We start from the raw sequence: 18,590 nt of genomic DNA, 5'->3' as shown, positions 1-18,590 counted from the left end.
CAGGAAAGAGTAAATTTAAAAGCAGCAAGAGAAATGTCAAGGCTCCAGAGCAGAGCAGAGTTTTGGGTAAAAATAAGCACAGTGGGTCAGAAAGGAACAGAAAGAGTAACAAAGGTAATAGGGCATCAGTGACTAAGGTGACATTAGGGAAAAATAGAAAAATGTCGACGCTAAAGGCACTGAGCAGGATTTTCATTGGGCCATGGAGGCGGGATTGGAGGCGTGTGGGGGGTTAAAATCTCAAAATCGGGGGGCACGATCCCATCCCGCCCCCAACCTGCCTCCATGCCAGTTTCAAAGGAGGCGGATACCCGATCTGTGCTGGGACCCGCCTCCCTGAGGCGGGAAGGGGATTAGTGCCAATTAACTGCCTGTTAACAGGTAGTTAACAGGCAGTTTTTAGCCTAATCCCTATTTTTATTCCTGAAGTGTGGGATTCCTGATGGCTCCAAACCACGCCAAGTTAGCAAGGCGGACCGTCGGGCTGAAGGGCTTGGAAGGTTCGAGATGTCCGGTGTTCAGGTGAGTGATGGGTGCATGATTGCAGAGGTAAGTGTGTTTGGTGTGTGTAAAGCGTTTAAAGAAGTTTTGCTTACCTTTACTTACCTTTACAGCCTTCCTTCTTTCAGGTCCTGGAGTCCCTCATCTCACCAGCACAGAAAGCAGAATGGCCGCGAGCTGTCAAAAGTTGCAGCATTCAGCTTTCTGTTCTGGAGAGATCTCTAAATCAGCCTGAGAGGAAAGAATTAACTTGGAGTACAGATTGTCAGCGTTTGACAGCTTCAAAGAGCTGTCAAACGCTGATATTTCATCTGTCAAAAGCTCTTGACAGATGAAATGTTAATCTGTGACGTCACCTGTTGCTGGGTGGCCCTTAATTGGCCTGCTGAGCCCTCTGGGCAGACTCAACAAGGTCAATCAAGTGAAAATCGCGTGGGTTGGCCACAACTCAATGGAGGCGGGACTACAACCCCGAAAGTTGTAGTCCCGCCTCCTATATGCCTCCAGTATCAAAAGCCAGCCAACTATCTCTGAATGCACGAAGCATTCGCAGCAAAATAGATGAATTAATAGCACAGACAGAAATGAATAGGTTTGATCTAATAGCCATTATGGAGACGTAGTTGCAAAGTGACCAAGGTTGGGAACTAAATATTCCCGGATACTTAACTTTTAGAAGAGATAGGCAAAATGGAAAAGGAAGAGGGGTAGCCCTGATAATGAAGGATGGGATAAAGACAGTAGAGAGAAAGGATCTTAGCTCGGAAAAATCAAGCAATAGAATCAGTTTGAGTGGAGCTAAGAAACAGCAAGGGGCAGAAAACATGGGTGGGAGTTGTTTATACGCCCCCAAACAGTAGTTGAAATGTAGGGCAGAGTATAAATCAGGAAATTAGAGGCGCATGTAACAAGAGTAATACAGTAATCATGGGGAACTTTAATCTACGTATAGACTGGGCAAACCAAATTTGCAGTAATAGTGTGGAGGATGAGTTCATGGAATGTATACAAGATAGTTTTCTAGATCAGTATGTTGAGGAACCAATTAGGAAACAGGCTATTTTAGATCTAGTATTGTGCAATGAGAAAGGGTTAATTAATAACCTTGTAGTAAAGGGGCTTTTAGGGAACGTGACCATAATATGATAGAATTTTATATTGAGTTTGAAAGTGACTTAGTTAAATCCGAAACTAGGGTCTTAAATCTAAACAAAGCAAACTACATAGGCATGAGGGGCGAGTTGGCTAAGGTAGATTTGGAAACTACATTAAAAGGTATGATGGTAGATAAGCAATGGCTAGCATTTAAAGAATTAATACATAACTTACACCAAATATACATTCCTTTTAAGGCACAAAAATCCCACAGGAAAAGTAGTCCAACCGTGGCTAACAAGAAAAGTTAAAGATAATGGCCCAGAAATTCGGGACTCCACGGGTGAGTACGCACGGGGTACTCACCCGTAGGCCCAATGGAAGTGCCGGTTTCCTGCATGCACTGCGCGTGCGTGGGAAACCGGCACTTCCGTTCCCCTGAACGAAGGGGTTACAAGGTAAGTGGTGAATTAATTAAAATTAAAACATTTTCCCCACAGGTTTATTATTTTTAAATACTTTAAAGCAAGGTAAGTTTATTTTTAGCCCCGTTAGAAAATAAAATTATTTTTTTCAAAAATTTAAATTATTGTTTAAAAGTTATTTCATGTAATTTATAGTTTATTTAAAAAATGTGATTTAAAAATAAAATTATTTGAAGATTTAGTGATGTTTTGGGGCCCGTAGTATTTATAAGTTTTGACAGGTTATGAATGGGCATTCCCTGCTCCGATTGGCTCCTCATGGCCCATGTGATCCCAGGGGACGCATCGAACTAACTGCGCCCCTGGGATACGCAAGCACTGCACGCCAGCAGTTGGAGCAGGCCCCAGATCGGAATTCCACGGGGGCCAACAGCTCAACGGCCGGCGCGCTAGGTAACTGGAGGTGGACCAGCATGCCTGCAAGTTTTAACCCCCATGGAGGAGACAGTGCTGGCCATCATGGGAAGGGGCATCGCTGAGGCTGTAGCCACTGGCGGAGCTGGAAGGATTGATGATGAGGCTATCTGCATACCTAATCCCACCTCTTCCTTATCCCTCAATCTCTTCTGACTCACAAGCTGCAGATGGTGTAAGCACGCACTTCTTACTTTCTCCTCTCCCCTCATCACAACCCAACCCAACCCTTTTTCATTTCAGATACCAAAGAACTGGAACCTTCCCAGTCAAAGGAGGAAGAGGCAGAAGACAGTGAAGATGAAGAGACACCATCACTCTATCTTACACTCGCAGCCACCAGCTCAGAGACTGACACTGCACATATTTTAGACTCTAGGATAGAGGAGGGATCGACACGTAGTTAGACACCGGGCACAAGTGCGTAGTAACCTGGGCTTGGAAGCAAAGGATAGCGCAGGTTGTAATGATATCAGCAAATAGTGATGGTATTTGCCTGTTTGATTATGATGCCTTACCAGCATAGTTGCCTGATTGATTACTTATGCCTGACCAGCAGAGGGCATGTGACAGAGACAAGCAGTTTAGTTTTACTTTCGTTTTGGATGGAGCTCTAAGATGGTGTCTCCTGTAATGCTGTTAACTGAGTTGTAATACTTTAGATTAAAAGACATTCTCTTTCATAAATGCCTCGCCATTGAACCCACAAAGAAATCAATACATGGTGTAAGAAGTGATTGAAAGAGATGAAGAGGAAAAATCTGAAGTTAAATCAGCTCTCCACATATTAGCAAGCCAAAAGAGAACATCGTTACTTACCATTGGAGAATAGCTAACGAAGTGAAAAATGGAAGGTTTACTCCCACCGGCGAAGCTTCAGTTGACAGGTAATGTGGCTGAAAATTGGAGAAGATTCAAACAACATTTGGAGTTGTATTTAGCGGCAATCGGAGCTGACGAGAAAAGTGATAAAATGAAAGCGTCAGTGTTCTTGCATGTCGTGGGTGATGAAGCGCTGGAGGTGTATAATAACTTCACATTCGCTGCTGATGGAGACAAAATGAAGCTAGATAAAATAATGGAACAGTTTGAGGCCTACTGCATACCTAAACGTAACGTGACGTTTGAGAGGCACAGATTTTTCACGTGTGTACAGAAAATGGGAGAGACTATTGATCAGTATGTGACTGAACTGAGAAACCGAAGCAAAACATGTGAATTTGGGGGACTGACAGACTCGCTGACAAATGACAGACTGGTGTGTGGTATTCCAGATAATGGTCTAAGGGAAAGACTGCTAAGAGAGCAAAATCTAGACCTGGGAAAAGCCATAGCACTGTGTAGGGCTACAGAGACTGTGAAGTCGCAGACAAAGGAGCTGTTCAGTGACAGTAGCTGCAACGTGGATGCAGTGAGTAAGAACGGACACAAACCGTTTAACAAAAAGAGCGCCAATGTGAAAAAGAGGCGTGGCCAGCGAACAAAAATGAAAGGGGCAATCGAAAGTCATGTAGTCGATGCGGTACACAGCATCCACCAAAAAAGTGTCCAGCATATGGTAAAAAATGCAATAGTTGCAACAAAAACAACCATTATGCCCGTTGCTGTAAGAACCAAGCGCAACAAAGCAAGGTCCATGCAGTAGATGAAAGCGAGATAGAGGAGTTCTATGTAGATGTTGTGTCTGAAAAGAAAAAAGAGACTGGATGTTGACACTAAAAGTGAATGACACACACATTCCATTTAAATTGGATACTGGAGCACAAGTTAATGTGATATCAGAGACTGATTTTAAGAAAATTAGACCCAGACCAAAGATACATGGAATAAAAGTGAAAGTGACAGGATACTCAGGTACTGATATACCAGTGAAAGGAAGATGCATTGTCAAAGTGACACACAAGGACAGAGAGCACACGCTAGCATTAATCGTGGTGCCAAAGGATGTGCAGGCCATACTAGGTTTAAAAGCCTGTGAGAGACTGAACCTGGTAAAGAGAGTCCTCGTAGTGGAAAGCGAAGGAGAGACAGTCTATGAGGAACTCTTGAAAGAGTACAACGACCTATTTAAGGGTCTAGGCTGCCTTCCAGGAGAACACACGATCAGAGTAGATAAAAGTATGCCAACGGTCATACATCCATGCAGAAAAGTTCCGTTTGCTCTTCAAAAGCAACTGAAGGCAGAGTTGGACAGGATGGAAAGCCTGAACGTGATTCAGAAGATAGATGAGCCAACTGAGTGGGTGAGTTCCCTCGTTGTTGTGGACAAAAAGAATGGAAAGCTCAGAATTTGCCTGGATCCAAGAGATCTAAACAGAGCAATAAAGAGAGAGCACTTCAAGCTTCCTACGCATGAGGAAATCATGTCACAGTTTGCAAATGCAAAGTATTTCAGCAAGTTAGATGCATCATCAGGATTTTGGCAGATGAAACTGGACGAGGCAAATTCAAGACTGTGCACGTTCAACAGTCCATTTGGCAGATACAGATTCCTAAGGTTACCATTTGGCATTGCCTCAGCTCCTGAAGTGTATCACAAAACTATCCATATGATCTATGAGCACCTGGAGGGAGTTGATACATCAATGGATGACATCATAGTATGGGGAACCACGAGAACTGAGCATGACGAGAGACTGAAAAAAGTGCTGGAAGCAACAAGGAAAACAAACCTGAAGCTGAATAGCGAGAAATGCCAGCTCGGGGTGACAGAACTGACATTCGTGGGAGATATCCTTAGCAGTGAGGGCATCAGACCAGATCCCAGAAAGGTGTCCGCCATTGAGAATATGCCACAGCCACAATGCAAAAAGGATGTGCAGAGGTTTAATGGAATGATCAACTACATGGGTAAATTCATATCCAACCTCTCAGAAAAGATGGCGCCACTGAGACGACTAACTGAAAAGAACATAGAATGGGAATGGAATCATGAGCATGAGAAGTCATGGAGCGATCTAAAGAAACTGCTCACAGAGGAACCAGTTCTGAGGTTTTATGACCCAGCGAGACCCATCAAGATATCATCAGATGCATCACAGAGTGGGCTCGGTGCCGTTCTTCTGTAAAAATATGACTACTGGCAACCTATTGCATATGCATCGCGCTCAATGACAGACGCGGAGATGCGATATGCTCAAATAGAGAAGGAGCTGCTCAGCATCACATACGCCTGTGAAAGATTTCACCAGTTTGTGTCAGGACAAACAATCAGTGTAGAGACTGACCATAATCCCTTGATTGCATTGTTCCAAAAGCCACTAAATAGCTGTCCGCTTAGAATACAAAGAATGATGATCAGGCTGCAACGCTATACACTGAATGTTGCGTGCACACCGGGTAAGCTGATGTATACAGCAGACACGTTGTCCAGAGCTGTTGACCCAAGAGAGCCCGCAAACACCAAAATGGATGAAAAAGTGAACGCCTACGTGGACATGATCACAAGTGCACTGCCCATAGCAGATGCAAAAATGGAGCTCTCAAAGACTGAGACAATCAAAGATGAAACAATGAGACGACTGAGGAAAAGCATCTTGGATGGATGGCCCAACATGAAGCAAGACTGCTCACCTGACATGGCAGAGTACTGGAACTGCAGGGCGGAACTATCGGTGGTCGAAGACATCATCTACAAAGGAAGTAAAATAGTTATCCCAAAGAGTCTGAGAAAAGAGATGCTAAAAAGGATCCATGGAGGACATCTGGGAATCGAAAAGTGTAAGAAAAGAGCACAAGAGGTGATGTACTGGCCACGAATCAACCAAGATGTGACAAATGAGGTGTCAAACTGCACAATATGCCTGAAATATCGAGCAAGCAATCCGGTAGAACCACTAAAGCCACACCCAGCGCCAGACAGACCTTACCAGAAGGTAGGCGCTGACCTATTCGTATGTCAAGGGAAGGACTATCTTGTAGTCACAGACTATTACTCCCTGTATCCAGAGGTTTGTAGACTGTACACCACCACTGCAGATGCTGTGATAACATGTATGAAAGCCATATTCTCCAGACATGGCGTGGCAAGCGAGGTCTTCACAAACAACGGACCCCAGTTTTACAATGCAAGTTTCCGACACTTTGCCAAAGAGTGGGACTTTGTCCACACAACGTCAAGTCCTCACTTTCCACAGGTATTTGCCTGTTTGATTATGATGCCTTACCAGCATAGTTGCCTGATTGATTACTTATGCCTGACCAGCAGAGGGCATGTGACAGAGACAAGCAGTTTAGTTTTACTTTAGTTTTGGATGGAGCTCTAAGATGGTGTCTCCTGTAATGCTGTTAACTGAGTTGTAATACTTTAGATTAAAAGACATTCTCTTTCATAAATGTCTCGTCATTGAACCCACAAAGAAATCAATACACAGGTGCCAGCTCACCAGAGGACGAGGTTGTGCACTAGTTCTGCTGCAGAGGAGTCAGGCTACAGAAGAAGGTTGATGAGTGTACATAACCAAATGCTTGGTGCACTGGAAAAAGCAAGACCTGCATTTATATAGCATCTTTCATGACCACCTTTGGGACGTCAATGAAGTAATTTTGAAGTGTAGTCACTGTTGTAATGTAGGAAACGCAGCAGCCAATTTGCACTCAGCAAGCTCCCACAAACAGCAATGTGATAATGATCAGATAATCTGTTTTTGTTATGTTGATTGAGGGATAAATATTGGCCAGGAGACCGGGGAGAACTTCCCCTACTCTTCTTCGAAATAGTGCCATGGGATCTTTTACATCCACCTGAGAGGGCAGATGGGGCCTCGGTTTAACGTCTCATCTGAAAGACAGAACCTCCGATAGTGCAGCACTCCCTCAGTACTGCACTGAAGTGTCAGCCTAGATTTTTGTGCTCAAGTCTCTGGAGTGGGACTTGAACCCACAACCTTCTGACTCAAAGGCGAGGGTGCTACCAACTGAGCCACTGGCTGACACCACTATTGGAATACCTGCGCACAATATCAAGGTGCATGGAGGAGTCCAGCTCCAACTTGGCACAGGGCTTTGCACAAAGCATGGAGCCCACCCTTTCCAGTATGGAACGGGTGGTCACCTCCATCAGCACATCTGTGAAACCCACCATGATGCAGCATCTGATGGCTGATGACACAGCTTGCATTGCAGCACAAGCAGCTTCCATCAAAGGTCTGAGTGCTTCAGTGGAACTCAGACTGTTGCTTTGTAAACTCAAGCTGCTGCCATTGTGGCTCTCGATACCACTTCAAAGGGGCTTCCAGGGCATCACATCAGTCCATCAATCTGTTCTCCCAACAGATCAGTAGGATTGTAGAGGCGCTGCCCCAGGGGAGTGGCAGGGGCTCCATGGAACACAAACCTGCTGTCCTTTCTCAGGATGACAGCATTCCTGCTCTCACCATGCCACTGTGCCAGTGCCCTTGCTGCTACCTGTCAGCCAGCCATGACTGCTGACAGGCTGAGATGATGCAGTCTCAAGCCGAGCCGTCTAGGCCCAGAGCTGCTTGAGGTCTCCCTCCAAGGCCATCTGTAGTCTCCTCAATTGAAGGTCAGCAGCCTTCCACCAGCCATGCTGCAACCACTGGGGAAACACCTCGTAGGAGCACTAGGATAGGCAAAGGCACACGGAAGACAGGCACTAAGGGAATGCACAAGGGTGATTAGTTTATTTTTGTATATGCATTATGTAATGATTGATTTTTTTAAATTGGATTGGAATGTGCATTTTCTGGTGGTTTTTATTTTTGGGTTGTCGGAAAGAACACGATGTGATGGTCAGTAACAGAGGAAAGGTACGGAGTGTGGTATGGCTTCATACCTGATTATCATTAGTGTTCCAAAAAATCTCATTCCACCACAAGTCAGTTAGTATTCATTGCAGCTGCAATTTTGTTTTGGACAGAATCGTCCTTTTGCTTTGTGCTTTTCATGTAGCTGATAAACATTTTATAATTAAATATATTGAGGCATTGCATCTCCACAGATTGGAATTATTTTGAGAAGTTGTATAATTTGCAAATGAGTATTGTTATGAAAAGCTCCATTTTCAGCAATGAGTAAATGGCATTAATTAACCGTTATTTGAAACATAAACTAATAATTGTACTGCCTTCATTGACTCATTTATAGTAACTTATATCTAAATAATACATGCCAATAGAAACTGGAAGCCATAAAGAAATCAGTTGTTAGTTACAACTGAGTAAGAATGAATGTTAAGAGCTGAGGGAATAATTTTTTTTTTTAAGACAAGCTTTTAAGAAAGCAGAAGATTCAACATTTTTCTTTTAACTCATGTGAGAAGTATCCAGAGTGTTAAACACCAGGTAGGTTCTTAAAGGTACAAGTGGAATCAGGAATGGCAGTTTTGTTAAATTAACTCTTCACATCAGTCTTTGCAAATGAACATCCCAGGTAAGTTTCAATCCCGTGAAATCAGCTTGAGAAGAGAAGTAGAGGTCAGCATAGTTTAAAAAAAATACTCAAAGTATTAAGGGGTCGATTTTATCTCGGGTGCGGGGAATTGGCGGGTTCCCCGAATTTAGTGATTCCCACACGATTCTAAATGGGTCTATGAGATTGATGCAATTTTAACTCAATTGATTTCCAGTGTGTGGGAAGCCTTGGCAATTGAGTATTTCCAGTCAGAAAGTCGCAGAATATGACGTCATCATTGCTGCTGCTTTTAAGGTCCACAGCAAGCCTTGCTTCCTCTGCAGGCTCCCAAACTTCACCATTAAGATGGCACAGGAGCCTGCAGGAGCAGTGGCCAGCGGGAGGGCCAGATCTGCCCCCAAGTTTGATGAGGCTTCATTGCAGGCATTACTGGATGGTGCTAGGGCCCACAGGGAGGTCCTGTTCCCTTCTTCAGGGAGGAAGAGGCCTCCCAGTCAGACCAAGGCTGTGTGGCTACAGGTGGCAGGTCAAGTCAACTGCTTGGGGCTCACGCGAAGAACGTGGTTGCAGTGCAGGAAAAGATTCCATGATCACCTTCGCACTGGAAAAGTAAGTACGGTATGATGTTTCCATCACCCTTAATCTGATCCCCATTGCCTTTCCTCACCAGCACTCAGCTTTAGCAATCTTTTCCTGCACATCCCACTAGACACTCGCATCCATGCACCCTTACCCATTCCCTCTCTCTCTATGCTCACATTCACAGAACTATGCCACCATGCAGCCCTCACACTCCCTCTCACTCTGATGCTTTGAATACAACTGACAACACACAGGGAGGGCCCTTGGTATTGCAACCTCACTCCATCTTTGTCTCCTTCTAAGTATCTATGCTATGCAATCTCTGCACTCACTCCTTCATTCTCACTCAACCTCCACTTGTCTCCCTCATTGCAGGAAAAGAGAGCTCACAACTGGAGAAAGCTAGCCAGGACAGGAGGAGGGCCGCCCTCATTAGCCCAGCTCACCCCCTGGGAGGAAGGCATCCTGGAGATTGCCGGGGCTGACTGAGATGTGGACGTTGGGGAAGGACAGACAGGAGCATCCCTGCAAGCTGGTGACAGAATAGTTTTCCATCTCTCTCATTGGCATTGCATGAGTCGCTGATAATGATTCTGAAGCTACATCATGTGGACTTATGATCATCTGCAAAATGCAATGTGCATGTAACCTTGGCATCACATCTCTAACTTTTTCCTTGACTCCCCCACAGGACCAACGAGAGCCCCCGTCCCCACTGTGCAGGAGGAAGAGCCTGAGCCGCCAGACTCCTCAGAGGAATCTGCAACCTCTGAGGGCGCAGCGTCAGCAGAAATAAGCGCACCCAGCACCAGCGCAGACACTCACACCTCGGTGGGCCCTTCGGGACATAGAGTAGAGTTGCCACCTGGTGTATCACAGCTCACAAGTGAGCATCAGCAGATTGTGGAGACAGGGACAGCAGTGGAGAGTCCTCGTCGGAGGGCGCAGGACTCTGCCAGCTCGGCTCAGCTGCATGTCGACCCTCTGCCTCTGGGTCCATCCGTAAGATCAGAGGTGATGGAACTCCATGCACAGATGCAGGAGTCTCTGGCAGGTTTTGTCTCTAGGGTTGCTGCGAGTGTGGAGCGAATGGAGGAGTCCATAGCGAACATGAGCAGAGCCCTTTGTGGAGTCATTGGCGCATGAACGCATCAACACGGAAAGGATGGCTACCTACGTGGAAATGATTGCTGCCTCCATGGTAAGGCTGGCTACGGTAGAGGAGAGGAGGGCTACGGCCATGGAGGAGGTTAGTCGCCAGGGTATGGAAAACATGGTGAGTGTTCAGAATAGAATGACATCTCTTGAGGAGCGATGGGCATCTATTGAACAGAGAAACCAGACCTTCATGGAAGTCCTTCTGAGTAGGACTGCCATTGCAGATGTGGGTCCCCATGGCCCCCCTGATGTGCAGCAAGCTGCTCTCAAGCCACTTGCAGGCACTGAGGGGGACCTGACCCATGAGAGGGAGGTTGGTGGCAGACCTCAAGGAAGTGGGGGCTCTTCTCCAAGCGCTCACACTTCCATGCCACTGCAGAGCCCTCGGTCAGAGCCCCGCCGGAGTCCACACCCAACGGAGATAGAGGTCTTAACCCCTGCACAGCCGCAGGAGCAGCAGACTGCTGGCGAGCCCTCACAGGCTCGCCATCCCAGAGGACGCCCGCCAAAGGTGTCGAGACAGGAGCAGCAGGAAAGTGAGCAAGGGGCCTCCACATCTGCTGAAGCCACAGGGGAACCACTACGTAGGAGCACGCATAAGAGGAAAATAAAGCACAAATAGTCACAAGGGTAGTCACTTGGGTGAAATGCTGTGTATTTTGTAAAAATGCCATCAGTTGTTTGTTTTTCATAAAAATTCTGATGGCAACTTCTGCAGTTGTGGCATGTGTCATTTCGCGAATGGGGCTGGAGGTCCTCTAATGCCAAGAGGGGAAGGAAAAAAAGGCCTTCCATGCTTCTGGTAGGTGCCTCAGTTGAGGAAGCGCTGAGTGAGGGTGGCGAGAGTGGTCTCGCAGGAACAATCGTAGAGCAAGTTATTATCTTAATGGCAAGAAACTGGAAAGTACTGAAGTACAAAGGGATCTGGGGGTCCTGGTGCACGAAACTCAAAAGGTTAGTATGCAGGTGCAGCAAGTGATTAAGAAGGCCAATGGAATGTTGGCTTTCATTGCTAGGGGGATAGAATATAAAAATAGGGAGGTATTGCTTCAGTTGTACAAGGTATTGGTGAGACCGCACCTGGAATACTGCATACAGTTTTGGTGTCCATACTTAAGAAAAGACATACTTGCTCTCGAGTCAATACAAAGAAGGTTCACTCGGTTAATCCCGGGGATGAGGGGATGGACATATGAGGAGAGGTTGAGTAGATTGGGACTCTACTCATTGGAGTTCAGAAGAATGAGAGGCGATCTTATTGAAACATATAAGATTGTGAAGGGGTTGGATCGGGTGGATGCGGGGAGGATGTTCCCGATGATGGGTGAAACTAGAACTAGGGGGCATAGTCTTGGAATAAGGGGCTGCTCTTTCAAAACTGAGATGAGGAGGAACTACTTCACTCAGAGGGTGGTAGGTCCATGGAATATGCTGCCCCAAAAAGCTGTAGAAGCTACATCATTACATAAATTTAAAACAGAAATAGACAGTTTCCTAGAAGTAAAGGGAATTAAGGGTTACGGGGAGCGGGCAGGAATTTGGACATGAGTCTAGGTTCGGATCGGTCATGGCCCTGTGGGTAGTGGAGCGGGCCCAGGGGCCGTGTAGCCTGATCCTGCTCCTATTTCGTGTGTCTAATTCTGTTAGATTCAGGAGATGGTTCTGTGATAGTAGATTGGCGGTTAGGATCAGATCAGCCATGATCTTATTGAATGGCGGAGCAGGCTCGAGGGGCCGATTGGCCTACTCCTGCTCCTATTTCTTATGTTCTTATAGGTCACACTGGAGAAGCGTGTGAGGCTGCAACCTTCCACAGGTGTGGTTAGGCCTGGTAGAAGTTGCCCCAGACCTGAGACAGCAAAGTCCTGCCACCTGCAAATGATGACTGATTAAATATCCTCTTTAATGTTGGACCTGTAGCTGATGGTCAGCAAGCCAATAGTGTTCACGTCAGGTTTCACAGGCGTGATCCCCACCAGGCGCGTTTTACGTGGGAAAAGGGTTAAACAGGCAAGGGCCTGTTAAAATGGGATTATAAAGGCCAATCAGTGCTGTTTAAGGGCCCTAAAGACCAGTCCCGCCTGTTGCAGGCGGGACTGATTCGGGTCAATCAGACACACCTAGGTTAAAATGGCATGGAGGCGGGAACCAGGCCCGGGGGGGTCCAGACCCCCAGGTTTTGCGATTTTTAACCCCCCGCACGCCTAAAAGCCCGCCTGTCGGCTGCGTTAAAATCGAGCCCTAAATGTCTCTCCATGGGTAAGACCAACCCTAGACTCCTCAAGGTAATTGGCAAGCTTCTAGCTAATATTTTTAGGAATTCCATAAATGCAGGAGCAATATTTACAGTATTAAAAATGAGACAGTTTTTATAAATACATTATGTGGTAAAGGAGGAGATGGACCTATTAAGAACAGGATTGTCTATGAAGATAGAGGATAATTACATTGCAGAATGCTAAATGAGTTTGTTTCCACCTTCGCCATGGAAAAGGAGGATTTGATCCTAGAGATACAGGGAGGATTGGACATTAGCTAGTGAAGGGGAGAAACTTGCCATCATTAATATAAATCAAAAAATTGTAATGGATAAAATTATGAGATTAAAACCAGCCTAGTGTCCAGGGTTAGATGCGTTCCATCTGAGGATATTAAAAGAAGTAGGCGAGGAAATTGGGGATGTATTACTTACAATCTTGCAAAGCTTGCTTTCTTCAGGAGGATATTACCAGCAGGTTAAAAGGTAACAAATATTAGACCATTAATTAAAAAGGAAGAAAGGACAAAGTAACTATATGTCAGTGAATTTAATGTCAGTTTGAAAATTGCTGGAGTCCAGCATCGGTGACAGAGTAAGTGAGCACTTGGAAAAGTACAAGCTAATTAGTGAGAGTCAGCAAGACTTTGTGAAAGGGAGGTTATGTCAAACTATTGGCTTGTGAAGAAATGGGTTTGATGGAACAAATGGCTTTTTCTTTTTGCTCCATACTTTCTTGTGTTCCTAATTAAATGTGATCCATTTCACAGGGGAAAGGAAGCAGTGAATTTTTCCAGTGTTATTCGGGGCCACAAAAGCAATTCAAAGTTACCAAATTATCACCAGCCATGGGATACAGATTTAAGTTAGCAGCCAGAAATGATTTTGGAATGAGGTGAGTGCACTTCAAAAGATAAGAGGTGTGATTTTCATGTACTGCTGTGAGTCCATTCTAAATGGTTAAGAACTGGTGCAAATCAATAATGTACTAATAGCACACAATTTTCCAGAGTCAACCAACTTGGATGATTATTCATAGCTGAAAGTGCAGATTAAAATCAATGCGTGGATGTAGCCTAGTGGTGTGACTGGGAAATTGTGTGTAGGTGAAATTTAAAGGGATGTGAATAATTAACAGAGAATTGGCAGAATAAGAGGACAAAGCTTCTTGCAGCCTTCAGAAAGGTTCAAATGGGAGAGGGCCAAGAACTGATGGGCAGAAATGAAGAGAAAGGAAACCCAAGGTACAGGCACAAGTCTGCAGGCAAGTGATGGAACAGTTAGAATCCCATTGCAGTTTGGTGATGCTCTGAGGTGGTTGCAAGTAGCTAGTCAGGCCTTCGCGTATCTGTGCCATCAGGTAGTTTGTCCTCCTCCCCACCCGCCCCCCCCCCCCCCCCCAAACCATCTTGGGAACAGGGGCCTCTGCTTGCATGAATCCTCTATCAAAGTGAGGTGTATGTACCTTTATCTGTAGATACGGTAGGAGGGTAGTGGCAGGTGGGCACTAACTGTCCTGTCCTAACTGGTATCCCACACATTGGTCCTTCTCATCCTCCAAAAAGATTAGAAAGGGGAATTCCCATTGGTGGCACTAATTGTCATTTGAGGATTTCCAGGTGGGGGAGGGGGAGAATGGAGAACCTTCAGAACAATTGCCATGAAGGCCCAATAGAACCTGTGTGGCAGCTGGAAAAAAAATTAAGTGGTGCAGGATTGGCCTTAAAACTGTCAAAAAGATCTTATTATTGGGTTCTGTAAATTTGCCTCTGTATTCAGCTCTGCATCTAGCAACCCTGGATGCCCCTTCTATGTAGGTGTGATTGTGATCTAAGGTAATGGGCAGCAGGCTCAAATGGGATGGAGCCCTGGTAATGTGAATCTCTCCCTTTTCTCCATTCTGTTACACACATGAACTGATGCACACAAGATATAACCAACCACAAGAAATCAGCCCCAAGTTGTACTAAAAGGTCACCATTCAAGATCTGTCTGATGTAAAAGGATTGATGCAGATCCTAAATGCACTATATGTCTCATACAGATTGATCTACAAAACTGCCTTTATTAACTTAGCAATTTTTTTTTGTGTGTGGCATTTACTAACAGAGCACAGTTCTGATTTACAATTTTCCATTAATGAAGCAATCTAGCAGCCCAACATTTACAGGTCTGGCTTTATGACCAGATGAGGCCATGTTCAAGTCCCAAGGCCATCTGCCACTTATATTTACATGAAGCACCTTTTTATTGTGGAAAGTTACACTTTAAAACGAAGGGGGAAAAAATCGCATGACCTTTCAATTGCATGGCTTTTCTTGATCTTTCATGTGTCATCAGCATCTTATTGAGTGAATGTCACCAGCAGCATTATAAATTGAGAAAAATCATGATGTAAATGGCCTCATCGGGGGAACAAATGAAAACTGGGCAGCTTTGAATAAATGTAAAAATAAATTTATCCTGTTACTTACCAAGTATGGCCCTCTATAGGTATTTACCACAAAGTAGTTTTAATTTTACTTCTGACATTTTTGAGTCTCTTCCTCATATAGGTGCACAGACAAGTCTCAACAACAACACGTCTCATTTAAGTTGATGTGATCCAATATTTTGAAAATGCCTTTTTAAGTAAGAACTGATGATGGGTCCATCATGGGTCAGCTTATCTACTGATAACCAGACAGAATTCTTATCATAGTGCATTATTTGTAAAATGTTTTGGTGCTTTAGGTCCTTCCCCACTGTGATATGCTTAAAATAATTAAAATATGGAATGCTTTAAACATGACCTATAATTTATTTGTGATGTGTACTCTTAAAAATGAAATGTTTCCCCCAAACAGTGGTTTCAGTGAAGAAGTACTGTTCTACTCAACTGGCAGTGTCCCTCCTACACCAGCAAGTCCTCAGCTCATTAAAGCTGGAGTCACATGGCTGTCGTTACATTGGAGCAAGCCTTCAGGAACCCTGTCTGATGAGGGCATTTGTTATATTTTAGAAATGGAAGATGAAACCTCAGTAAGTCGATTAAATACTTATCATATGATACGATATTAAACGATACCTTTAAAATAAGTGAATAACACAGTAAGTTGGCACACTGCTCTTTCACCATTGGAGGGTGGCTTCAGACTGATAGAATAAAAGTTTCCCCTCTCTGGCTGTAAGAGCCCGACTGCCTAAATATGGCAGTGATTGCAACAGTAAGAGATTTCTAATGTGACAAGTAGAAAAATTCACACTTGTGCAGAAGTGGGTGCTCTTCTGAGAGTGGAACTAATACTCCACCTACAATGCAGCACAGCCCCCAGAGGCCAGGTGGCAGTTGTGTCACAAGTAACTGGTTACCTCTGGCACTAGTTGATGTCAGGACCCCTATTTTATTCTAATCACCGTGGGCTGAGCTCTCAGCCTGTCTGTGCAGACCCACGTGCAATTTCAGCTTTTGATCTTTGAGTCCAGACAGCAATGTAAACAGAACAAATCAGACATAACAGGAACGGGATTGTATTGTGGAACTGGTCCCATTGGAAAAGATTCTGCCATATAAAAAGGGTATAAAACACATGGTGGTGACAAAGTAAATTGAATCTATGCAATATCTGTCTTGGGAACGCATGATGCTGACACTGAATGGAAAAAGTGTTTCACTACCCAGTGCTTTACCTTAAGCACAAAATTCACCCCATTCCTCCCACATTCCATCCAAAGAAAAATCCCACTTGGGATAGAGGTGTGTTCATCCTGATTTTATAGTATCATATTAACAAATCGAGTATGGTAGCATAGTGGTTATGTTACTGGACTAATCCAGTTTCAAGTTCAAATCTCACCACAGCAGCTGGGGAATTTTAATTTGTTTAATTAAATAAATCTGGAATAAAAGGCTAGTACTGTATCAGTAATGGTGACCATGAAGCTACTGGATTGTCATAAAAACCCATCTGGTTCACTAATGTCCTTTAGGGAAGGAAATCTGCCGTCCTTACCTGGTCTAGCCTATATGTGACTCCAGACCCACAGCAATGTGGTTGACTCTTAACTGCCCTCTGAATTGCCTAGTAAGCCTCTCAGTTGTACCAAACGGCTACAAAGAAGACGGACTGCACTGGTTCAAAAAGGCAGCTCACAAGGGCAATTAGGGATGGGCAATATATGCTGGCCTTAGCAGCGACGCCCACATCCCGTGAACAAATAAAAAGATTTTTTTTTAAATTTATGAGCAATATGCATGACATTTACTGTTTTCTATTCCAGTTGTAGTTTTGAAGAAAATATCTTCAAGCTAATGCTGATACTGTTGCCTAAATGCAGCCTAAATTTTAGAATAGAGAATTGAAAATTTTAAAGAAACTGCCTTCTGTTTCTCACAAATGATCATGACTGTGTGTAAATCTTTGCCTTTAGGGATATGGGTTTAAGCCAAAATACGATGGAGAAGATCTTGCGTGTACAATAAAAAACCTTAGAAGAAGCAGTACATATAAATTTAGGGTAAGTATATTGGGAAAGTTTGTGATAGTTCATTTGAAGAGGCTAATGATACTAACTGATGAGGGTAGCTGAAAACCATACCAGTAAGCAAGTGTACAGTTATAATGAAACACTAAATGATACCATTGAAACTAGAGTATTCTTTGTTAACTTTTTAAGAAATATTTATAATTGGAACAGCTGAAACCAATTTGTTGCTTAACAAATTTAATAAGAAAAATACTTTTTAGAAAAATTATAATTATATTAGACAAGGCCTTAACAGCTGTTTTAGAATATGCTTTCTTGTTAAGAACTCAACACATTTGACATGCTGGTAGGCTTCACAACACAACTCCTTCAACTCTTCTACCATCAGAAATGTCACCCTCTCATATCGAGCCAACTAAATGAGGGACAAATTGCAGGTCCAGCTTCTTGACGTCTCTTCCAACCTTCTTTATACTTTCAAGCACTATTCCACTTATCCACACAGTCATTTGTGTTGCTTGGTATGCTGGTTCTATAAGTGAAGGAAGAGCATGAAATTGAAATACCCAGTACCATTGCATCTCCACTTGGTTCACTTGGGGAAAAGATTTTGTTCTAAATCGAGTCTGTTAGCTGTGGAACACAAGTTTAATTAGTCATGAAGATGGTCTCTGTAAAATGGAAATGGTTACATTGCATAATCCTCCATCCTGAAGCATGGATATATGAAAGTTTTGTAATCTAGTGGAGCTTATTATTTAAGGCCACCGATAATGAAATGATCATAGAATGATACAGCACAGAAGGAAAGAAAGAAAGACTTACATTTACATAGCACCTTTCACAACCACTGGATGTCTCAAAGCACTTTACAGCCAATGAAGTACTTTTTTGAAGTGTAGTCACTGTTGTAATGTGGGAACCGAGACCACTCGGCCCATTGTGCCTGTGTGAGCTCTTTGGTAGAGTTATCCAATTAGTCTCACTCACCTCTTTCCCCATGACCATACAAATTTTTCCTTTTGACATATTTATCCAATTCTCTTTGGAAAGCTACTATTGAATCTGCTTCCACTATCCTTTCAGGCCATGCATTCCAGATCATCATCACCTTCTGCATAAAAAGCAATTCTTCATGTCACCTCTGGATCTTCTGCCAATTACCTCAAATCTGTGTCCTCTGGTTACTAACCCGTCTGCCACTGGAAACAGTTCCTCCTTATTTACTCCATCAAAACTGTTCATGATTTTGGACACCT

At 44.0% G+C, this 18,590-nt stretch overlaps 1 protein-coding gene across 2 annotated transcripts in view; it reads left to right on the top strand.

The window, feature by feature from the left end:
* Positions 1-18,590, top strand: part of fndc3a (fibronectin type III domain containing 3A) — a 347,342-nt gene that overhangs the window by 284,047 nt on the left and 44,705 nt on the right. For both annotated transcript variants that reach the window (XM_086006446.1, XM_086006447.1), the window contains 3 exons: positions 13,635-13,759; positions 15,711-15,885; positions 17,275-17,361. In XM_086006446.1, coding sequence (XP_085862572.1) covers positions 13,635-13,759; positions 15,711-15,885; positions 17,275-17,361 — 387 coding nt within the window. The remainder of the gene's footprint in view (positions 1-13,634; positions 13,760-15,710; positions 15,886-17,274; positions 17,362-18,590) is intronic.

The sequence above is a fragment of the Somniosus microcephalus genome, chromosome 14 (assembly GCF_052327205.1).
Source record: "Somniosus microcephalus isolate GS21.2 chromosome 14, FLI_Smic_1.0, whole genome shotgun sequence".
Taxonomy (NCBI): domain Eukaryota; kingdom Metazoa; phylum Chordata; class Chondrichthyes; order Squaliformes; family Somniosidae; genus Somniosus; species Somniosus microcephalus.
Note: the sequence above shows the minus strand (reverse complement) of the source record. Positions and strands in the feature narration are given on the sequence as shown.